We start from the raw sequence: 24,312 nt of genomic DNA on the forward strand, positions 1-24,312 counted from the left end.
TCAATAACAAAAGATGAATACAAGTCACATTTGACTTCTGCAATGACAAGAGGTGCTCAAAGTGTCACCGTCAGTGTCCAGACACTTCTGATTACGGCGAACCGCTTGAGCAACATTGACCAAAGTGTCCACTTGTATACATTTTTTTGGCATCCGGTATATGGATCCATCTTAGGATTCTCTTAAATAGCTTTTAGGGGTATTTCAAATAAGTGGTGGTTGTGAAGATTAAATGAAATAATAGACCTAACACACTCAATGTAGTAGCTTCACATAGAATGCATGCAGTAAGTGTTAGTAATGAGTAAATCAAATTGGATTTTACATTCTTTCCTATCACCCTTCAGGAATGTGTCTGTCCCATGAAGTTAGGTGTACTCATGTAGATACCCTAGCCATAAGAACTGGACTTTTCCTACGGTAGCTCGGAGCTCTTTATGCTGGCTGTAGAGTCATAAAAAGCTGCCTGCGCTCGCATGGGCTTGTTCAGTTCCTACCAATCTATTAAGGTGAATGAAATATTGAAAATTAAGCTCTAGTTTCCTTCTAATCATCAGAACATTTCTGCCAGTAGTTTTGGGGTTGATTTCAGCCTTTGGTTGGCACTCTTCCCTGCAGAGATATATAGTTTGCTTCCGTAGCCCCCACTGTATTGGTGAATTGTATATAGTCCTTTACCTGAGAGCCTAAGAATATCACTAAAAAGACTAATGAATCATGTTTCATAACAGCTCTGAGTTCATTTGTTCTCATTTTATTTGGATTAATTTTGGAAAATATGCACATATTGGAGGGGAGATAGAGTGACTTTTAGAAATAATAAAGTTATGTCAATTAAGGTATTTCAGAAGTGTACACACACCATTCCAGTGAAGGTTATGGGCAAGATCGTGTATAATTTAACCAGTACTACCAGAAATGGTCAGCAGAGGGAGCAAGAGGAGTGTTGGTGACTTTCTGTTGGTTTTGTTTTTGTTTTCATGAACTCAAAAACAAGAGATGAGTAAAAGCCAGCGTGAACCTCCTACTGAACCTGAGAACCAGTTTATATTGCGTCTGCCTCGGGTAAGAAACCTTTGTATCTCAGAGCAAATATCTTCAGTGCATAAGTATTAGATCTGCTTGGATTCTGTAGCATTTCTATTTAAGATAGACTATAAAAACTGAGAACATTTGTTTTCCAGGAATCATATTCTATTAAGCATCCCTATCCTCATTTAGCAGCACTTCTTTTGTCTTTTACATACCACCTATCATGTGGGTTGATTTCCTGACAAATAGCTGTGATGATGATGGCTTTAGTCACTTACCACCGACGCTAACAGCCTGTTCACTGGACAGTCAAGATAAGACTCTTCTAAAATCATTCTGTCACCTCAAAAGGGGCAGTGAGAGGGTCCAGCACTGTGTCCTGCAAATTCATCACCATGCAAGGCTCTTGAAGCTCATCTCAATATTGTGTTAGGTTCTCTTCCCCCATTGAGACCTGTATTCAAGTGTTATTTAGTCTATGAAAGTTATATTAAGGATGGACTTCAGAAAGCTATTTCCCCAATTAGGGTTACTACTCAGTAAACTGCAACTAAGTATTTCCTTAGCAACTACAACTGAAGGACAGCAGTGTGAGGCAGGAATATGGAGCCGGGAGAAGGCATTAACTGTAGCTACTAAAAGACAACAATGAGGTTAGCATCAGTCTCACCCTAAATTGACTTTCACAATGCATGGTATCTCGTGGTACATGGCACTGTTCCTAACGTTTGGAAGGTTTAAGGCTTTATTTAAGGAGGACTGTTTCTGACATATATATTGTATTAGCTTCTAAATAGATAATTCATCCTTCTGATTTGTCAATTTACCTCCTTTTTAGGAACATGCTTCTACGGTCAGGGAGATGATACGTTCCGGACGTGCTGCCATGAAAGATAAGCTAAAAATTGACTTATCTTGTAAGTAGTTAATATCCATTCAACATACATTGAACAGTAATTTATTTATAGATTGCTATGTGCCAGGTGCTATACTTGATACTAAGGATGTGACAAAGAATAAAATGTGGTCTCTGTCTTGGTGGACTCTAAGAGAGGCTTAAGTCACTCTCATCTCTTTTTTTAAGAGGAAAAGAAGTAGATATTATATAACTTGAGGTAGTTGTCATAGTGTGTGTAGGAAGAATTTGGGGGTCAACTGTGGGATTTGCATACTGCTGATTGTCTCCTCCATACAAGCTTCTGACTATCCAGGGGAATAACAAATGAATGTACTATTCTTTGTTTACAAAGGTGACATATCTTTTTCTTGTTTCAATCACATTTATTAGGTTTTTTAAATACAGAACAGTATATAGAGAAGAAAATAAAAAATGGCCCATTATCTCACCATTCAAGTAGCCCTTATTGACATTTTTTTAAAAGGGTAATACAAGTTCATGGCTAGAAAATTCAAATAAAACAGTAAGGTTCAAAAGGAGGAGGGAACCTCTTTTTTACAGTATCCCAACATCAGTGCTAAAGATAACTGATAATAACCGTTTCTCCTTTTGTTTCCTTACAGACAAAACTTTTATGCGTAATACCAACATTTAAATAATCTGTTTTTAAAGTTAATTTACACAAAAAACGTCATGTCAAACATGGTTTGGCACCTTTCTTTTTTTCATTTACTGTTAGAAGATTACACTTCAATCCTCAAAAGGTATCTATGTTTGAGACATCAGGGCAGGATGCAGAGTTGTCAGTATAATATATATACATACATACATGTATGTATATGTGTACATATATATATACATATATATACACACACACACACACAAGGTGTGATCAAACAATATGGTGAATGTTTAAATAAAAAAAATTGTTACAGTAAAAGACACATTGCCATTTATCCTCCTCAAAACACTCCCCCTCACTTTGAACACAATTATCCCATTGTTCTTCCCACTTTCTGAAGCAGTTCTGGAAGTCCTCTTTTGTAAGTGTCTTTAGTTGCGTTGTTGTGGCTGCCTCGATGTTCTGAATCATTTTGACTTTGGTGAAGAGCCAGAAGTGGCACAGTGCCAGATCCAGTAAATAAGGTGGATGGGGACACACCATAATGTTTTTATTTGACAGAAATTGCCATACCAGAAGCGATGTGTGACATGGAGCATTGTCATGATGGAGGATGATTTACTGCACACTTTAAAACATACCTTCTCTCAACCGTAGCTCATACCCGACTGACTGCACTGAACAAGTTGAAACTTGTCACACACTGTTACTAAAGTTTGATGTGCCACTTTCCATCTTGAAGATCCCTCTCTTTCCTTTGGATGGCACTCGGCAGCTGCATTCACTGTAGTTTTTGATCGCAATGGGAAGGCTCTGTGTCACACATCACTTCTGGCATGGCAATTTCTGTCAAAAACATTATGGTGTGTCCTCATCCACCTTCTTTGCCAGATGGTTCTGGCACCATGTGACTTCTGGCTCTTCCCCAAAGTCAAAATGACCATGAAAGCTAAACGTTTTGAATTGATTCAGGACATCGAGGCAGCCACGAGAGCGCAACTAGAGACACGAAAGAGGACTTCCAGAACTGCTTCAGAAAGTGGCAAGAACAATGGGATAAGTGTGTTCGAAGCGAGGGGGAGTATTTTGAGGGTGATTAATGGCAATGTGTCTTTTACTGTAATAATTTTAAAAATTTAAACATTCACCATTCACCATATTTTTGATCACATATACGTATATATATGTGTATATGTTTACATATAATGTGTATATATGCATACACACACACACACACACACACACCGGAGGGTGCTAAAAAATGTATACACATTTTAAGAAAGGAAAAAACTGTATTAAAATTACACTGATGGTAACCACCATGAGCACCTCTTGTAATTGCAGAAGTCAAACGTGACTTGTATTCATCTTTTGCTATCAGTATATATTGAGTATTACAATTTTAAAACAGTTTTTCGTTTCTTAAAATGTATATACCTTTTTTGGCACCCTCTGTGTGTGTGTGTGTGTGTGTGTGTGTGTGTGTGTGTGTTTCAGTATATGGCTATTGTGTAGAATTTTATCTTTGTGAAGCTAACTAGAGGTTATAACTTGAGACTTATTAGCACCGTTCTAGGATCAACCCTTCCCTCACCTGACCCTTTGAAAACATCCGTGTACAATGACACAATTGAATGCTTCTTATGGTGTAAACATGAACGGGTTTGAATGAATGAAGTTTGCCTTTCAGGATGGGAGTGAAACATTTACCATTTTATCCACATCTAGTTCACAATCTTTACCAGGAAATCAAGTGACATAAACTGGGAGGAAAAAAGAGCTCCGTATACTCTGCCTTCTTTTCTCTGGGGAGTTACTACTGGTGTGCACAATTCTAGCATTATGAGAATTAGTAGATTTCACTGAAAGACTAGTTTGTCCCACACAAGTCTACATTATTCAAACCCTAGTAGGATTAAGAGTACATTGGGAAGATTTCAACTTTGATCTTTCCTGCTTCTCTTCAGCTGACAAACGTCATGCGATTGTTGAGGTGGAAGATGTCTCACTAAATGCTAAGCTGGTTGACTTGCCTTGCGTTATTGGAAGCCTGAAAACTCTTGATAACAAAATCTTTTATAAAATGGCAGATATTTCCCAGGTATGGATGAGTTTTCTTAACCTTCTACCTCTCACATCCTTGCATGAATCCCTTTCTCCCTCCTTTTCTCTTCCTTTCAGTGTTCCTTTCCACTTGGTGAATGGCTGCCTGTCATTTCTAATTTCGAACTCAATTGCACGGGAATACAATGGCGTGTTCTGGTTTGGTGTTTGAGCCATAACTTTTCACTACTTTACTTTATCCAAATAGCTTTTAGAGCCTCCTTTTTGCCATTCATAGTGACTTGAATTATTTGAACATTATGAGCATCTGGGATTTTCTTCTGAACATTCTGCTAAAGCAGTGTGCTGTTAACTGTGGAGGTTTACACTGGTTCTTATTCATCTCTACTGTTGACTTCTTGTTTCCTTTAAAAATCAAAATGCTAAGATATATTTGTTTTCAACATATTCCTTTTGCAGTAGTAAGCACTCAAGCTAAAACAAAAACAACAACCAAAAAAAAAAAAAACACACTCAGAGTCCACATACAGTGCTGCCACGAGAGAGAGAGAGAGAGAGAATGAATATGAATGTACGTAATATTTGGTTTTCTGCAAATACTAAGTAATACTCTCCTTACTTCTATGCTCCTGGATTTCTGGTGGTAAGAATGATCACGATTCATTACTAACTCAAGATTTGTGGCCATAGTCAACTTGTTTGTCTTTGTTAAATGTAGATGCTTGTGTGCACCACGGATGGTGATCTCCACTCTTCTCCGGAAGAACCAGTTGCTTCTGCTGATCTTAAAGTAATGGGGAAAAATAAAAAGGCGAGACTGAAAAAATATGCCTGGAAGCATGGCAGTAAGTCACCGGCCCCTTGCTCATTCTGGCTAACTACATTTATCTGCTGAATCCTAATTACTTGTGAGCCACACTTAGGTGTTTGGTTCATTAGGCATCCAGACACTCTTAAAGGAATGAGTCATGTCATGAGCCAGTAGTTTATAACATGACCTTTCTCCTTATCAAATTCAGATAGATATGTGACTACCATCAGTCTTACCTATGTTTCACCATGTTGAATTTATTTCAGTTACTCCACCACTTAAGAATGTCAGAAAGAAAAGGTTCCGCAAAACAACAAAAAAGGTTAGTTGTATACTAGTTGTTTGTCTACTGGGTGGATTAGAAAATGATTATGCGTGGGGGGAAAGGGAGATGGTCAGTTGGGGATTAATTTGTTCAATCATTTATATGTCCAGTAAATGTTTATTGAGTGTGAGCTAAATGCTAGGCACTGTGGTTAGCAATTGGGAATATATAGTAAAGGAAAACAGATCTGATCCTTGAGATTATATGCTAGTCCTTTAGGGATCTGGCTGTGTCTTGAATTTGAAACTTCTGCTAATACTTTTAGTTTTCAATTGCAAGATCTAGATTTATAGTGAACCCATCCAAAACCTGAGAATTGGGAATTGTGGTTATGTTCCTAACCTCACCTCAGACTTGTAGAACCTTGGGCAAGCTACACGAGCACTGTGGCTTAGCTTCTTCTTTTTTTAATTAAACTTTTCAGTTTAAAATAATTGTAGATTCACATGCAGTTGTAAGAAATAAAAGAGATAACATGTACCCTTTACCCAGTTTTGCCCATTGTAATTTTTTGCAAAATTATAGTACAATATCACAAACAGGAAATTGACTTTATTACAATTCACCAATCTTTTTTTTTTAATCAAAGTTTATTGGGGTGACAATGGTTAGTAAAGTTACATAGGTTTCAGGTGTACAATTGTGTAATACATCATCTATAAATCCCATTGTGTGTTCACCACCCAGAGTCAGTTCTCTTTCTATCACCATATATTTGATCCCGTTTACCCTCTTCTACTACCTCTCTCCCCCATCTCCCGTCTGGTAACCCCTATTGTCTGTGTCTATGAGTTTTTGTTTCTTCATTTGTTTGTCTTGTTCCTTTGTTGCTTTCAGTTTTATATCCCACATATGAGTGAAGTCATATGGTTCTCGACTTTTTCTGTCTGACTTATTTCGCTTAGTATAATAATCTCAGGATCTGGTGTATATACACAGTGGAATGCTATTCTGCCATAAGAAAAGATGAAAAAGATTGCAACAACAATTCACCAATCTTATTTAGATTTCTCCAGTTTTACTTGTACTCCTGTGTGTGTGTGTGTGTGTAGCTCTTTGCAGTTTTATCCCATGTGTAAGTGTATTCACCTAGATAGTAAGGATACTAAACAGTTCTGTTACCACAAGGATCCCTCATCTTGCCCTTTTACAGCCACACTCACCTCCTACCTATACTACAGCCCCAGAACCCTGGCAATCACTAACATGTTCTCCATTTCTCTAATTTTGCCATTTTGAGAATTTCATATAAATGGAATTATACAATGTATAACATTTGAGACTGGCTTTTTTCAGCATAATTTCCTTAAGATCTGTGTAAGTTGTTGCATGTATCAATAGTTCATACCCTTTTATTGCTGAGTAGTATTTCATGGTATAAATGTATCACAGTTTGTTTATCCATTCACCTGTTGGAAGACCTCTGGGTTGTTTCCATATTTTGACTATTTTAAATAAAGCTGTGAGCAGGTTTTTGTGTGAACCTAAGTATTCATTTATTTGGGATAAATGCCCAGGAGTACGACTGCTGGGTCATATGGTAGTTGCATGTTTAGTTTTATAAGAAGCGACCAGACTGTTTTGCAGAGTGGCTGTACTATTTTACATTCTCACCAGCAATGTATGTGTGATCCAACTTCTCTATATTCTCTCCAGCATTAGATGTTGTTGTATTTTTTACTTTAGCCATTCTGACAGATGTGTAGTGATCTCATTGCAGTATTAATTTGCATTTCCCTGATGGCTAATGATGTTAAATATCCTCTCATGTGCTTATTTGCCATATGTATACCCACTCAGTGGAATGTCTGTTCATGCCTTTCACCCATTTTGTAAATGGATTTTTTTAAATTGTTGAGTTTTGAGAGTTCTTTATTTTCTGAATACTAGTCCTTTGTCAGCTATCTGGTTTGCAAATATTTTCTCCCAGTCTGTAGCTGGTCCTTTTCATTTTCTTCACAGGGTATTTCAAAGAGCAGAAGTTTTTTGTTTGATGAGATCCAGTTTCTTGATTTTTCCTTTTAAGGATCTTGCACTTTGTATCAATTTTATGAACTCTTTGCCTAGCCCTGATCATGAAGATTTTTACCCATTTCTTATTTTCTAAAAGTTTTACATTTTACATTTAATCCTGCAATCCATTTTTGAGTTAATTTTTATAAAAGGTGGGTTTGGTTCAAGGTCATTTTTTTTTTTGTCTTGTCCAATTGCTCCAGTTCCATTTGTTAAAAAAAAAAAAAGGCTATCCTTCAATTGTATTGTTTTTGTACCTTTGTCAGAAACTGGTTGGGCATATTTGTGTGAGTCTTTTTCTGGGTTCCCTGTTGTGTTCCATTAATCTATGTGTTGCTCCCTCCACTGATATCACAATGTAGCTATATAGGAAGTCTTGAAATAAAGAAAACTGTTCTCACTTTATTTTTCTTTGTCAAGATTTTTTAAACTATTGTGGAACTTGTAGCTTTTCATAGAAACTTTAGAATAAGTTTGTCTATGTCTATAGAAAACGCATTGGGATTTTTATAGGAATTGTATTAAACCTAGAGATTAATTTGGGGAGAAGTGACATCTTTACTATGTTGAGTCTTTCAATTTATGAACATGGTTGCCTTGGCTTTTATATTTATTGTCAGTCAACAGCATTCATTGAGTGCCTACTAAATGTAAACCTAGGTTAAGAATAGTTTTAGAACTCTTTAAGCTTTAGTGAAGTAGGAAAATCATGCTATAACCTTATTGTTTATTATGTTTTATTTCACAGCCAGTTGATTTCAAACAAATGGAAGAAGTCAGCTTTACTGAGGTAGAGCAGTCATAATATGACTTTATTGTTTGACCTTAGTGTGTTTTATTTCATAGCTCATTAATTGCAAACAAAACAAAGAAATCAAAAGGTTATTTTCAAGCCTTCCTTCTCACCTCTAACCCCCACTCCCATACACATACACTGAAATTGATTCACTGAAAAATGAATTCATTGTTTAATGTCTGACGACTCATAGAGGAAAAGATACAATTCGGCCAGTGACCCTGTGTATTCTAATCTGCTTTTTTCCTCTGATACTTATTTAAAAAGCCATTTCTTGGAAGCCATTTCTTAAAAGGGTTCACTTTTACCAGCAGTTGTTTGCAATTGCTTATTCCCCCTCAAAGTTCTGTCTTCTATTTGTGGCATGACGAATCGGTTGCTGTGGAGATAATTGTCTAAAACTGGATTTAAGGGAGGACATGTAGCTAACACCCAGTTTTTATAGGAAAATCTCTAATAATAAAGATGTGGGGAAGTGGAATCTGGGAAGTTGGATTTTTAAGCCAAATTACTTCTAAAAAATAAATAAGGAATTATAGTTCTTTTCCAATGTGGGTCAGGGCAAATAATAACTGAGGCCTAAAGGTTGCACCTCAGAGAGAGAGGTCTTTAACACAGAGTTGCAGATTGAAAAGATTAAATGTCGCAAGTAATTTTTGGGGAAAATAAGCTTACTGTACAAAAATCTAGATCCTAGTCAAAGATTCCTTCATAAATAGCATTACTTGAAGTATAAATTTGGCTGGATGGATATATTAAAGAGGGCTAATTATTTGAATTCATTTGTATGCAGGAAAAAGACAGTCCTGCAAAACACAGCGTGTTAAACGACATTACTGGTATTCTCCCTTCCCCTACTCTGGTTCAGTACATTGACTCTCCTGATGTAGAAAAGGAAGTGAGAAGACTGCTGTGTTCAGATACTGAAGCTGTCAGTGCCCGTATCCTTTTATACTAAATATGTTCTGTGTAGTGTATCCCACCCCATATGCACTTACTGACAAGCCCTCACGTCTGGTATTTGTGTGCCAATTTTAATGTGTAGAACTTAAGACTTTTGCAAATGTTACTTTCTAGCTAGGAACAGTAAATTCATGTAATAGAAATTTATTTACTTGTGTAATCCAATATAAGGGCCTTCTCCATACCAGGGATCCAGATACAAATGGCCTGAATTTGGACTAAATTAAATAGCACTTTCAGCCAGAGATCCTCTTTCTTTTCAATGGTGCCTTCTCCTTTCTGCTTTTTCCTTGACTGCCTCTTCTTTCAGGATGGGAAGTCATTATTGAAGGTGAAACCAAAGAGATAGAAAGTCAAGGCTTCATTCCAAGCTTTGAGATATCCTCAGGCACAAGTAGCTATGAGCAGGGTCATAGCTCATCAGGTACATTAATAAAGGCAAAGCAGGAGCTTCAGAGAGGGAAGGTGTTGACTGTGTTTAAGACCATTCTCCATAGACTCACAGGCTAATCACAGAAAAAGGATGTCTTTGCCCCTCTTTCCTCTTATTGGTCCCTCAGTACTTTAGGGGTTTTAGATAGGGGTTCTAATATCCCATCAATCCCTGGTAGTCTAAATTCCTATGGGCCCGTAGATTCTCTAAATATCTTGATCATTGAGTACTTGAATGAACGTTATTACAGTGTTTTGCATTTCCTGTCCTTCTTTTTGAAGGGAATAATCTTCCTATGAGACAAATTATTTATAAAATTCATTGGTTGCCTAGGAAACTTGAGGGGAAGGGATGTAATTGCAGTTGGAGTGGGAGTCATTTGAAAAGTTGCAGTTAGTTTCATCTTCTTCTTGCTTAAAACCAATAGAATATGGTATATTTCGGGAGAGGCGCAGTCAGTCCACCAGTAACAGTGATGATGAGGAGGATGATGATGATGATGACGACGATGATAAAGTGGATGATTATGATTACGAGGATGAAGAGGAAGACTGTCATGAAGAGAATCTGCAAAGGGAGCTACAGGCCAAGTTAGCTGAATTTGACCAGTATGAATCAAAGGAAGGAGCCAGTTCAATAGGTAAGTTAGAAGAAAAAACAAAAGGTGGGAGAGAGTAGGTGGCAGTGCTAAAGATTAGCTTTAAACACACTTTAGATGCAAGGCTAAGTTTGAGAAGTTATTGCTTGGATGTGTAGTGGACTTTTAGTTGATTTGAAACTCTATCTGCTAGTTTAGGCTATGTTTAGATACATAAAGTTTCTGTCTATCTCTATTAGTCGTGGAAATTCAGAAGCAAATTCATTACTTTGAGAAAAAGCTCCAACAGGTTCGGTGCAAAGAACAAAGACAGAAAGATCTCATCAGGAAAGTGGAAAACCTGACACTCAAGGTAAATTCTTGTTGGCTGGTATAAAGATATCTTGGTATTTTACTTTCAAAATTCCATCTCTGTGTTTCCACTCATGTCATCTCTGTGCAGCATTCTTGTTCATTCATGAACCTAAACAACTTCTTAGAAACCCTTAATAATAGGTGTATTTCCTTTTTGCTGAGTAATTTTGATCATGTCATATAAGCAGTTTTGGGGAAAGGACCAGGAGACTTGAGATAATCGTTGCCAGTATCGAGCATTTCCTATGTGAAAGGCACAGAAAGAGCTGAGCATTTTACATGTATCATCTCATTTCATCCTCATATCCCTGTAATGTAGGTATGGTCACTATTCCCATTTTATAGATAAGGAATTGAAATTCAGAGAGGTTAAGTAACTTGCCAAGGACCACAGTAAATGGTAGGGCATAGATTGAACCCTGTTGTTTGTGCCAAAATGTATTCATTGTAGTGAAAGAGAATTAACTAAATTTATTTTTAAATTTTACAATGCATGCTTGAACAAGAATAAATATCTTGCTTTATTTTTATAAATACACATTTTATTAACACACATTTCAACAAAAGGAAAATTAATGTTTACTCCATGTTTGCTTTTCCCTTTATAGTGAAGGAAATTCTGAATCATCTGGAGAATTCATTGCCAGATTTCATTTTCTGTAAAGCTGTAGTCATCAAAGAAGAGCAAGTTGACATGAAACTATACCTATTTAAAGTGTTGTCTTTTAGAATAAACAAGTGAGATAATATATGGGCACACATCTATGATTGTTGTTGCATGCAGTACTAGTTAGGAATAGTAATATTCTGCGCTAGTGCAGGGAAATGAAGGAGTCAGCACAAAATTCTAAGCCAGCTTTTTAAATAGTTCACCACAGTCAAAGGATTTGTGCTAAACTAGAAAAAGGCATCCCAACCATTTATTTTAGGACAAGAAAAAAAAATGCTGTGTAGGGTGTATAAAATCCAATCAGTGGTCTTGTAGTTAGTGGGTGCTGTTTTCATACACTAAATCCTTTAAAAAGAGTGCTTGTTTGTTACAACTGACAGTTTTCTTACTTATGAAATTACTTGCCAAACTCTTTGCCTCTCCTGGTTCTTTAATTTTTTTTTTGAGGCTCAGCATTCATCATTTATACAATTTGTTTTCCAGAATCATTTACATTCTGTTCTGGAGCAGCTTAAGTTACAGGAAAAACAAAAAGATGAGCAGGTAAGAAGTGTGTTATCAAATCAACCAGAAAACTTTTGATGCAAAGAATACCCCACCCTACCCTCAATCTCATTTCTGGCTGTTCTTTACAGGAATGGTAGTGGCCAACTCTTCTAAATGAGGGTAGCAGGTTGCAACAAAGTCTTTGTGAAAATTCACTCATTTAACAGATATTGAATGTCTATTACGTGAAAAGCCTTGGATGTACATACAGTGTTGAATAAGACAGATACAATACTTGTCCTCATGGAGCTAACAGTCTAGCAGGGAAAATTGATAGTAAACAGATTATCATACAAATTTAAAGGTGCTAATCGTAAAGAAGTGCTATGAAGGAGAAAAAGTCACTGGTGGTACTTGAATAGAGTCCTGAATTCAACTGTGGGGGGGTCATGGTCAGCCTTTCTGAGGAAGTTATGTTTAGGTTGAGACAGAAGTGTAAGTCCAGGCAAAGAGGGGATGAAGAGCTTTTTGGATGGAGCATATGCCAGGTCCCACATTGGGGAAAAACTTGACCGCTTTGAGGACCTCTGGAGTATTTTAAGCAAGGAAGAGAGTAACAACATAAGGTTGGAGAAGTAGGCAGAGGCCATACTGTATGGTTCTTTGCAGGCCATGGTAAGGAGGATGGGTTTTATTCTTAAGTGCAATTGGAAGCCCTTGATGAGTTTTAAGCAAGAGACTCACATTAACTTCAACTTTTAAAAGATCACTCTGATTCTTATCTGGAGAATGGATTGTAGGAGGGCAGGACTAGAAGCAGGGAAGCCAGGTAGGAGTCTGTGTGGTAATCTAATAAGAGGAGATGGTAACTTGGACTAAGGTGGTGGCAGTGGAGCCAGAACGAATATATATATATATATATATATATATATATATATATATATATATATATATATATATACATATATATATATGTATATATGTATATATATGTATATGTATGTGTGTGTATATATATATATATCAGTAAAAATATTTTATAACAGCTTTATTGAGATATAATTCACCACTTACATTGTACAGTTCAATGGCTTTTAGTATAGTCACAGAATTGTGCAATCATTACCACAATCACTTTTAGAACATTTTCATTATCCCCAAAAGAAACCTGTACCCATTAGCATTCACTTCCTATTTCTTCTGACTCACCCTTACTCCCCACCCCTAGGGCACAACTAATCTACTTTCTACTAGTCTACTTTGCCTACTCTGGATAGTTTATATAAAAGGAAACATACAGTCTTTTGTATCTGACTTCTTTCACTTAGAATGTTTTCAAGGTCAATCCATGTTGTGGCATGTATCAGTACTTTATTTCATTTGATGGCTGAATAATATTTCTTTGTAAGGATATACCACATTTTGTTTATCCATTCATCCATTGATAGACATTTGGGTTGTTTCCACATTCTGGCTATCATGAATAATGCTGCTATGAACATTTATATATGAGAGAATGCATTTTAAAGGTAGATTTGATGGGAATTGGGTGTTGATTAATTACTGGGTGTTGAAGGAGAAGGAAGTATTAAGAATATGTGCCAGATATCTAACTTGAACGACTGTATTATTTAAAGCCACAAGAGAGTGAGCAGAGTGAAAAGAGAAGAGGGAAGTATGTGATAAGTGAAGGTCAAGTAGCTGTATAGAAAATGTATGCTGATTCCAACCTTATACTGTTGAGGGTAACGATTTTAAAAGACTGGAGTTCGAATTAGGAAGATGGGCTTAGCATGGTCTCTTAAGGTAGAGATGATGCCATCCCCATCCCCATCCCCATCCAACAAGGCCAGGGGAATTCTTATGTTCTGTGTATTCCCTTCCCCTCGGCAAATCACTTATCCAAGTACTGCTTATAAACAGTCGTGTGAACGGTCAAGATCACTTTAGCGCCCACTAAACTTCTTTGTTTCCATCAATGCAAGTAGTTAGTATCGGGGAATTTTATTTTCGACATAGAAAGATAGTCGTAAGGTTTATTCACTCAGAGCCCTTTGCATTAGCTCACTTATCCAATGTATATTTATTGAGTGCTACTTTAAGCTAGGTACTGCAGGGAGCTACAAAATGCTTACAACAGTTTCTGTCTCCAGTGGGGGAGAAATTTATGAAAGGGATAGGAATTTAAAGGAATGAGAGCTCACTTTTGTCCATGAGAATTAGGGAAGACTTCATGGAGAGATGGTGTTTGGAACCTCAAAAGGTAGGTAGGGTTTTAATAAGGGGATAGGGAAAGGAGGGCATTTTATGTAGAAAGTAGTGTGCACAATGGCTCAGAGGTGGTATTGCCAGGCTAAAGAGTTTAGATTTTTGATGTAGGTCATAATGAACCATCAAAGCTTTTTTTTTTTTTTTTCCTTGGGGAGTAACTCAGGAAGATTTCTCTGCCAGCAGTATGTAGGAGAAATTAGAGTGGGGAAAGATTAGAGGAAAGATGCCAGTGATGGAAGGAATCAGAACTCAGCAACTGATTGGATTTATAGGACAAAAGGGGGAACAAAGAGGAGTCTAAAGTCTGGGTAACTAGAAAATGGTGTGTCACTAACAGAAATGAAGGCAACAGGAAGAGGAATATTGGGGTGAAGGATGGAGAAGGTGATGAGTTGATTCAGAAGCATGTTGACTTGGAAGCATTTGAAAATGGGAGATTGGAGAGTGGCCTATGCATAGAGATGGGTCACTGAAGCTGTGGGGATAGATGAGTTAGCCAGCTTGACTGTTCAACAAGAAGTCTGAAGCTAGGGGAAAAGCTCCCTTTAGAGGGTGGTGGGAGGACAAACAGCCCACAAATGAGAAAGAACTGGAGCAGTCAGTGGTTATAATCATGGTCAGCATCCGAGTGAAAAGAGCCTCTAAATTACTGCAGGTAGCAATTATAGCAGTTCTGGTAGGTGGCATGCAGCATAGGATCATTTTGTAATGCTCCATTCTTTTCATTTCACAGAATGAAAATCCGCACTGGTATGGAGCGACGTAAATTGAATAATACTCAAAAACCATCTTTGTCCTAAACACAGTATATACCTCTCTGAGTGTTATTGATCACTTTGCCATTTCAAGTAAAACAAACAAACAAAAAAATTAAACCCTATACCACAAAAGGTTCAGAGCTTCTGACATCAGGATAAGTAGAACATTGTCAGGCTCCTGATTGGTCAGGACTCTGAACCGGTTTCTAAGTGTCTCATAAATGTGGCAACAAGCAGCAGCTAAGACCTGGTCTAACACCAAGTGTGTTCAATGAAACAAGAGGTTCTCCCAACTGCCTTATCTCTGACTCTTAGAATATAGCTACAGTGATCTCATCTCCATTGCCCCCACACTGAGCTGTGACCTCTGTACACTCTTTCCAGAAGTACAAATTCTTAACAGCAAGCCTGTTTAATTTTTTCAGCATATTCAATTTTATAGCTTCCTTTTATAAGTTTGGCATGATAAAGGACAATATCATGCCCACGGTATTGTGTATGCATTCTTGACTGTGGCACTGTTCTTTGGAATATCACAAGACTAAGATTACCCTATAAATGCCAAATTACAGTAGTTCTTTTTGGTTCATATAAGTAAATTCTTTTCTTAAAATTAAAGTTTATTGGGGTGACAATTGTTAGTAAAGTTACATATAAGTAAATTCTAGATCAAATAATGGAACTTAGGATTTCAGATGACTGTTTCATGTTTTTCTGCCTCTCTCCCTACAGATCTCTTACCTACAGAAAAAGCTGAAGTACTTTCTGGAGAAGTGAGGGGAGCCTTCAGCCTGGCACACAAACCTTGGATTCCCCATGCAGACTGAAGACTGCATGAAATTTCATGTTTCTGTTTGTTTCATTGCCCTATGTTGAATCGTTTTTATGTTTCTCTGAGCCGTTTTTACTAATCACATTTGAAGTTTGTAGTCATGTAGAAAAGGACAGAATATTTAAAAAAATAGTAGACCTAAAGACCCAACTCAACTAGGACACTTTGCTTCTCTTTTTTAATTTGACAGTCACTTACATTGTTCTAGGGTGCCTTCAGATGATTTAGTCATGCGTGCCAAAGACAGTGTAGCCTAAAGGCCATACAGCTAATTTGCATATGTTTTAGCTTTTCATTCTTCTGTTTGCTTTAAACATTTCCTAAAACATAGAACAAATCAAGTCATTTTACCAAGGGCTCGGACTGGCCACGGTGAATTTAAGTGCCTACCTCACGGCAGCTATTATAATAGGTTGTGTCCTGTCTCTGTTCAAGTAATAGGGACTGCTTTCCTGCTCAGGGATGATTTCTTGCCACTATCTTTATTCTGCTGTTGTGTTTTCAGGATTGTGGCTAGTTGTTATTTGCCAGTGAAGGAAATAGTTAGAGCAGAGATGAAATTCTAAGCTGTTGTCCTTATTCTGAGCCTCTTCATCCTAACCCCCATCGGAAAAAGTTAGGAAAAACCAGATGCCTGTGAAAAAACCCTATGTGGTTTTGTTTTTTCAGCTGTATTGTTAAGGTTTTCCACTCTGTATTCTTTAAACAATAAATAAATCCCTCATTTTAAATGGATTGCTATTACTTTATTAAACCACGCACATGATGTGAGTGCACTCATATCCAAAAGGAAACTGGAGAGACAAGCAGTAAACTCTATGATTAGGAAATGCCACGCAATGCTGTCAGTGCTGGAGCTCCTTCTAAAGAGCTCTTAGGAAAACTTGTAATGATCTAAGCAAATGATCTCGTAATAACCATATAGCATTGGGATTTCGAGAGAGGGTAGAGAGAAGTGGTAAAAATGGCAGCTCCAATATTTGTATTGAATTATGTTGTAGTGGAACAAACACAAGGTTGGAACCCCAGCTCTGCCATTCACCTTGGGCAAGTCCCTACACCTCTTAGAGCCTCTGTTTCCTCATCTGGAAATCAAGGGTGATAATGCTTATTACCAAGAGGCATCTGAGGATTTTCTGGAAGTAGCCCAGCTAGACCCAGGTCTGGTTCCAATTGATGAAGTTGGTACTGCGCTAGGAAACATACTCCCATGTTTTCTCTGCCACTTCTAGTGCTCGCATTCCAAGTTGAAGTTAATAAGCCAAGGGCAGAGAAGAGGAGGTCACTATGTATGGGCAGGGCCTATGGAGGAGGGATGAAGACAGAAGGGCTAATTAGCTGATGGCTAATGCAGGGAAGAAGTGGGACTAAGGGAAATTGAAATGTTAAGGGCAAACGAAATGAAGCCAAGATTACGAGAGAAGTTAGAAGACAGCTTGAAAATCAAGATGATATGAAAAGCAATTTCCCCTCACCCCCAGAAACCCAGAATTTAAAAGATGAAAAGAGAATGGGGAAAAGGAATTGAGTGTCAGAGGCAGAAAGTGGGAGAAGAGGGAGAGTTTGAAAAGCAGATAGGCCTTACACAGTCCATGAAGTGGTCTCCCTAATAAGACAAGTGCCCATCCGACCCCCTACAAAATCTTTACAGTGTTATTGATTATATTCCCCAAGCTGCATTTCAATATCACAATGACTATATTGTGACTAATTTGTACTTTCTAATCCCTTTATCTTTTCCCTCATCCCCACCCCCTTCCACCTAGCAACCCTATTTCTTTTCCCCCTGTATCTTCAAGTCTGTTTCTGTGTACTGTGCTGTACACCTGAAGCTGAATAATAATGTCAACTATAATTTTATAAATATATATATTTCCCCCCCCCCACAGGATGTAGAGTACAGCATAGGGAATAGAGTCAATGGAATTGTAACAGTTATATATGATATCAGAGGGGTAGTAGATTGGGGGAGGGGGTTATCACTTTGTGAGGGGTGTAAATGTCTATTACATTATTTTGTACACCTGGAACTAAAAAGAAGAAGAGGAAGAGGAAGGAGAAGGAGAAGAAGAAGAAAGGAAGAAGGAAGAAGAAAAGCAATAGGCCTTTTCAGATGAAAGAAGGCAGAGAACTGGAATAGAAACATAAAAAGTACCCTGGGGACATGAGAGACAGGCCAGTGAGGGTGGCATATATGTGACAGGTGGCATCCAGGGGTGACAGAGGTAGAAGAACCCTGTCCATCCTTTGCCTGATACCACAGCCCAAGAGCAGCCAGAGCTCTGCTGAGACGCGGGGGGGAAGACAACAGGAAGGGGCAAGGTCAAATTCATGTGTCCGCAGGACCCTTCCATTCCCTCTGCTGCCATGTCTCATTGTATCCTGGAGTAACTGCTTCACCACTGCCCTCCAGTCCCCCAAGGCTTGTTGCTGCCATGCCTCTCCACCCCACCGAATACACACAAATGTGATACCCCATAAAGTTTTCTTTATCTATAGCTCAGTGATTCTGACTTTTGCATGTTAACAGACCTGCACTGTCCAACATGGTATCCACTGGCCACATGTGGCTTTTGAGCACTTCACATGTGGCTAGTCTGCATTGAGATGTGTGCTAAATATAAAATATACACCAGGCTTGTGTAGGGAGGCTGCACTGTGTCAGCACCTTGACGACCTTGCACTATTCACACAGTCCACGTAGGCAAGGCTCAACTGCAGGCTGCCTTGGGCCTGGGTGGAACGCCCTGTAATCCTCCAGAACACAGGAAAATAGGCAGTCTCATGAGCTGCTACAAGATCATTCTCAGTCACCTCCCTATCTTGAGGGAGGCTGCCATGAGGCAGTTTCTCATCCCCCTCCCTCATTCTGGTGAGGCATGGGACTTTCTGCCTGCCCCCCAGTCCCAAGGGAATGTCTGCAAGCCATAAAACTGCTTAGCTGCAGCCCCATCCATGGTGCATGTCATAGGGCCCCTTTTGCTTCAGTGTTGTCCTGTGGGACAAGGGATGCAGAAAGCTGATACCATTGCTGTTCATGCTCTTGCTGTTGCTATAAGTAATCAATTGTCTGGGTCTATGTGGGTTTCTTGTTTCTTTACCAGCAGAATCTGTCAGGCTACTTGACAATTTCTAATACTATTTTTTTTTTAAAAAAAGGAATATAAAATATTTCATCAATAATTATTTTATTCTGACTATAACAATAAAGGAACAAGACAAACGAAGAAACAAAAACTCATAGACACAGACAATAGTTTAGTGGTTACCAGAGGGTAAGGGGTGTGGGGGATGGGAGATGAGGGTAAGGGGGATCAAATATATGGTGATGGAAGGAGAACTGACTCTGGGTGGTGAACACACAATGGGATTTATAGATGATGTAATACAGACTTGTACACCTGAAATCTATGTAATTTTACTAATAATGGTCACCCCAATAAACTTTAATTTAAAAAATATTTTGGATATATTGAGTTAAATAAAATATATTATTAAGATCAACTTCACCTGTTTATTTTGATTTTTTAATATGGCTGCTAGAAAATTGAAATTGCATATGTGGCTCACATTATATTTCTATTGGACAATGCTGTTATAGATTGGTGAGAAAAGAAAAATTCGTGGTATGCAAGAAGGACTGACAGTTTTATTTAGCCAGAAAATGGCATTTGTAAAAACTATTACCACCCATTCACAGGGATATATATATTATACACACACACACACACACACACACACACACACACACATATGTCTCCTTAATATAAGTCTAAGGGCTAGACATATAAATTGAATAAACGTAACTTTATGAAAACTCACTGCATTGTCCTTTTTTACACATTGCTCCAGGGTGGTACAAAATTTCCTAGACTGATGAGGATGGTGCTGAAGAACCATTGCCATAAAGAGCTCATCCCGTGATGGGATAACTAGCTAATTTGGGTGAAGCCTTAAGAGGCAACTACTCCAGGTAACTGTGGTGGATGCAGGTGGTGGGGTGTCTTTTTGGTCCAGTAGGTGGACCAGGGAAGGATGTGTAATATCAGAGTCAAAGAGTATAACCAGAGGAACCAAAGTGAACAAATACAAATTTATTCTTTTCAAAGCAATCCAAGGGAAAGAGGACAAGCACCACAGTGAGTGGCAATGAAAGTTAATCAATTTGTTTCCAGCCTTGCCTCTTACTCCTAGACATCTAGACTTTATGTACCACCCTTACCACCTCCCCGGAATCCCTTCTCCAGCTTCCATCCTCGTGACCAGTTCTTGCAGCCAGCAAGCAGCAAAGTGGGCTTCAGTCTGGCCTCAATACTGCCCTGGGGACAGCAAGGACATTCAGCAGGTCCCTTCCCCCCAAATGCAGCAGCTGCGGGAGGAGATGGAGGCTGGGAGCTGAGCCCTGGCCTTGAGCCTCTCCTTCTTCCACAGCGTTGGTGTTAAAAGAGTAAGAAGGAGCTGAAGTATTCCTTTGTTTCCAGGGCTGGATTTTGGCAGGGAGGCCCGGAGATACAGGTGCCTCACTGAACAGCTAAGTCTCCATAACCCTAGAGCAAAGCCCCCAGTTTCTCTCTTGGGCTGCTCCTCTTAAGACAGCTACTTTCTTGGTTATCTGTCACATATGTCAAAGGAAGTTTGATGAGCTTCTTGGCCTGAAATATTCTCAGAAGCCATAAGTCTGCCAGTGAGAATGTGTGTTGAAGGAACACTAGCCTGAAGGTGGATATGGAGCCCAGATCCCAAACACACACCTCAGGCAGTCTGGGCATTCCTTAAAATGAGTCTGGAGGCAAAACATCTCCCAGGATTGGCCTCTGTCTGGTCCCAGGGTTTCTCATTACTGCAGGTCTGCCAGCCCAGTTCCTGGAGCACGAGAACTCAAACAGTTTTCTGTGCAAGAAAATATTTCCAAACTTTGAGCCTTGAAGTAAATGGGTACTTGAGAGCCCGGATTTCAGCCTTTCCATTCTGGAGGGAAGGGCACATGTCCTCCTGGGTAGGGCCCTCCCTAGGGAACCATACAGCCAGTCAGCCTCCCCTAACAATTTCCCACTCAATGTGACTCCATTCCGCTCTCGCTTTAAGCAGAGGCACCCTCATAATGGCTTTTTGGCCTTTATCAGATTCTGCCGAGAATAAATCGCCTATCAATATTAACTGTTCCCTAACAGTTTGACAACAACCTCCGCAAACACATTCTTTATCACAGATGTTAACCCCACACGTCTGAGGTTTTCCTCAGGTTGCCTACCCAGCAACTCCCCTCACCATACTTCCAGTACAGGGCCATAAACTGCACAGCATCACACACGAGGCCTCTAGGAGACACGACACATAACAGATGCCGAACAACATACGACACATCTCAGTTAACCCCACCCTGTTTTGTATTCACAGTGCCCAAGGATCCATTTACCAGTACCTGACTGCGGCAGGCAAACTGCCCGCACATGCCGCAGTGACTGTCACTGGACCCTTGAGTGATATACAAGCATACCTCGAGATATTTCAGGTTCAGTTCCAGAACACCACAATAAAGGGAGTTGTAATCTTTTTGCTGGTGGACAGTCTTGCCTTCAATTTGTAAAAAACGCAACATCTGTGAAGCACAATAAAACCCAGTACAACAAAACGAGGTATGCCTGTACTCACCCTGGGCATTAAGGTAAACACAGGACTACAAAATGTCTATGACCCTGTTAATGAGAATTCAACTCTTGACCTGCTGCTTCGGTCCACCTACAGCACAAATCCTACATAACAAAATCTGCATCTTTCCTCCCATGCCTGGCCCACTGCAGTTGCCACAGGCCCTCAGCAGCCTAAGATCTCTTGAGTGGAGTGGGGGTTACAGAAAGGATTTTCCAGGACTTTCCTGGTAAAAGATTGTTTCATAACATCTACCCTCCTAAGGCTTAAGCAGGCATGCCTCAAAGACTCTGAGCTGTCTGTTCTATAGCAAATTTTTTCTATCGCATTCCTGCCCCCAATCTAGGCCCCTACGGATATAGCTTTCCCCCACTCACAGGCAGATGCCCAAGCTGTGCGTTTGATGCCCTAACACCTGCTCATCATACATCCAGATACCCAAGTGTTCCTGCCAGAGACCTCGGGAGCACTAAGGCACGTGTTGTGAGGAGGTCTGACATGTTGGACCTATGGCTTAGTGCCCCCTGGTGGTTCTAGAAGGAGGCAATCCAGGCTTTTGGACCCAAGCTGCTGCCCTCCCTCCCCTGTAGCAGATAAATCTAGTTTCCCAGCAGTTCTACCCACTGGCTCACTGCTTCATTAAAACACAGCACCCCAAACCACCTCACACCCTCCTGACCTCAGTGGCAACCGCAGCTTTCTTTATGGCCCTGAGCCAGACTTAAGAACTGGAATGGGTTAGAAGATGTAATAATAAAAGCCTATTTCTTTCTTCTTTTCTGTATGGGGTGAGTCAAGCCTTGATTTGCTCTATTTTTGTACCTGAACCATTGTTTAGGGAGCCCAGGAAAATTCATCCAAGGCCCAGGTCTCAAGGGAACAGGATTTGGAGTGAATGAAGAAAAGAGAGTGACTCTTCCTGTTTGATTTCTCTGTGGCCACAGGCTTTGGTTTTGAAGACAGCTCACCCCAAACATGAATGGAGAGACATCCCAGGGGAGCAGTCAGGACGCATCTATCTGTTCAACCAGAGGCTTGGGCTAACAAAGAGCAAGGCAGAACATTAATACTTCAAGAGCTATTAGAATTTAATGTGTGAGTGAGGCCAGGGGAGTACTAGTGGACAGTAGATATGTAGGATAGAAATGTATGTATATAAACTTAGGCAAATGAAGTCAGTTGCAGGGTTCTAGGTTAAAAAGCTTTTCATAGAAAGCTGCCTAAGTGGGCTCTGACTCTGTTCAAAGCTCCCAAGCCCACTCCCTCCTTCACCTGCTATGTACTCTGAACAGTTTCTGGAGAAAGGGATCATGGTATATGTTGCTTAGGAAGAATTAGTGCAGTTTGAGGGTTGGGTTCACCTTCCAGAGTTAGAGAGGACAGTTTTACACAAAGGAAGACCCTGCTGTCGCCTGGGTGGAAAGTGGCCAGTGGCTCCTAGGAAGGGGCTGCTATTCAGGGTGGCCTGTTGCATCTGCCTTATGATCAGCTAGGGACAATCAGCTACCTCCTCTGATTCAATCTAAAAGGAACAAAGGTCACACCCTGCTTCTAAAAGAAGCAAGGGTGTTGGACAGTCACACTCCTCCAAGTTAGTGGGTGGCTTTCCCTCTTCATCCAAGGAAATACCCCCTTGCTAAGCAAGCAGCTGGTCCTCCCCCAGGGCTGGAGCACAGACTCAGAAGAGCCAAGGGGCTTCAGCTAATCTCTCAGGATGCTGAGGCCCTCAGGAAAGAGGAGGATCAGGGGAAAAGAATCTAAGTATTCCTTTGACGTTTTCAAATGTAAAGTGGAAATAGAAATCAGAATGAACTGCTCTCGCCTTGAGGACGGTCTGCCAGGGAATGAGGAAGAGGAACTGAAGATATTCGAGGATGAAACAACATCTAGGTAGCATCAGGATGGCTAGAGATATGCCCTCGAGCTGAAGCAACATGACACATGCTGCCCAGATTTTTTCAGGGGCACATTGGTGGAGAGGGTGTGTCTCGGGGATACCCTTTTACCTCCCTGAGTTGGGCTAGAGAGTCGGGCTAACTCCTATGGATTCATAGTGCTGGAACCCTGGGGTCATTAGGCTTCCCAATCACCACGATTCCATGGAGAAGGAAAGGCGCCAGCGGGCACTGCTTAGCTCTGCAAGGCAGCTTCCCTTCTCCCCATCCGAATAGCCTCCAAGTGCTATTTGCCTGGGCTGCAGCAGAAGCGAACTTGAGGGATTGGTCTCAAACTTCAGGATTAAAGGGCACATTTCTAGAGTCAGAGGAAACATGCCTCTCCCTCCCCTGGCCAGCTAAAGGGCAAACCCACAGCATTTGTGTCTCCCCTGGCCCCCACACACCCACCTCACATACCACCAGATCCCTGCTGCTGCCCAGAGCCCAAATAACTCTGGCTGAGAATTGTGGGGCCAGTAGGGACTGGAAAGGTTGGGTGAAGGCTGAGGGAAGTCTTTGACCAGAACTGGGAGAGGACTAGGGATGACAGGATGGGGATCTGGCTCCATCAAGAGGCCAGCAGGGTGTTGGCAGTCACATCAGAGCTTCGCACACTGGGGAAGGCATGGCGGAGTTTCTCCATGATGTCCTCCAAGCACAGGCTAACGTCTTGGCTCTTTGACCCCACATCATCTGCATTGGAAGAGAGAAATTTGGGGAGAGATCTACAGGTTCCCCGATGAGGCCAAGGGGCCGAGGTAGGACGTGGCCAGCTGAAGGGCAAACCCACAGCATTTGTG

At 40.1% G+C, this 24,312-nt stretch overlaps 2 protein-coding genes across 4 annotated transcripts in view; one reads left to right on the forward strand and one right to left on the reverse strand.

Moving 5' to 3' along the window:
• Positions 1 to 991: 991 nt before the first annotated feature.
• Positions 992 to 16,641, forward strand: TAF7L (TATA-box binding protein associated factor 7 like). Its single transcript, XM_033113487.1, has 12 exons — positions 992 to 1,065; positions 1,871 to 1,949; positions 4,520 to 4,653; positions 5,335 to 5,461; positions 5,694 to 5,749; positions 8,514 to 8,555; positions 9,355 to 9,502; positions 9,835 to 9,948; positions 10,385 to 10,597; positions 10,795 to 10,907; positions 12,063 to 12,122; positions 15,827 to 16,641. Exons 1-12 carry the CDS (start codon positions 1,000 to 1,002, stop codon positions 15,869 to 15,871), a joined length of 1,197 nt encoding a protein of 398 aa, XP_032969378.1. The 5' UTR covers positions 992 to 999; the 3' UTR covers positions 15,872 to 16,641.
• A 3,359-nt stretch (positions 16,642 to 20,000) lies between these two features.
• The window catches only part of DRP2 (dystrophin related protein 2), a 40,862-nt gene continuing 36,550 nt past the window's right edge, over positions 20,001 to 24,312 (reverse strand). For all 3 annotated transcript variants that reach the window (XM_033109745.1, XM_033109746.1, XM_033109747.1), the window contains one exon: positions 20,001 to 24,205. In XM_033109745.1, coding sequence (XP_032965636.1) covers positions 24,081 to 24,205 — 125 coding nt within the window. In that variant the 3' untranslated portion in view covers positions 20,001 to 24,080. The remainder of the gene's footprint in view (positions 24,206 to 24,312) is intronic.

The sequence above is a fragment of the Rhinolophus ferrumequinum genome, chromosome X, assembly GCF_004115265.2.
Source record: "Rhinolophus ferrumequinum isolate MPI-CBG mRhiFer1 chromosome X, mRhiFer1_v1.p, whole genome shotgun sequence".
In the NCBI taxonomy this organism is placed as follows: domain Eukaryota; kingdom Metazoa; phylum Chordata; class Mammalia; order Chiroptera; family Rhinolophidae; genus Rhinolophus; species Rhinolophus ferrumequinum.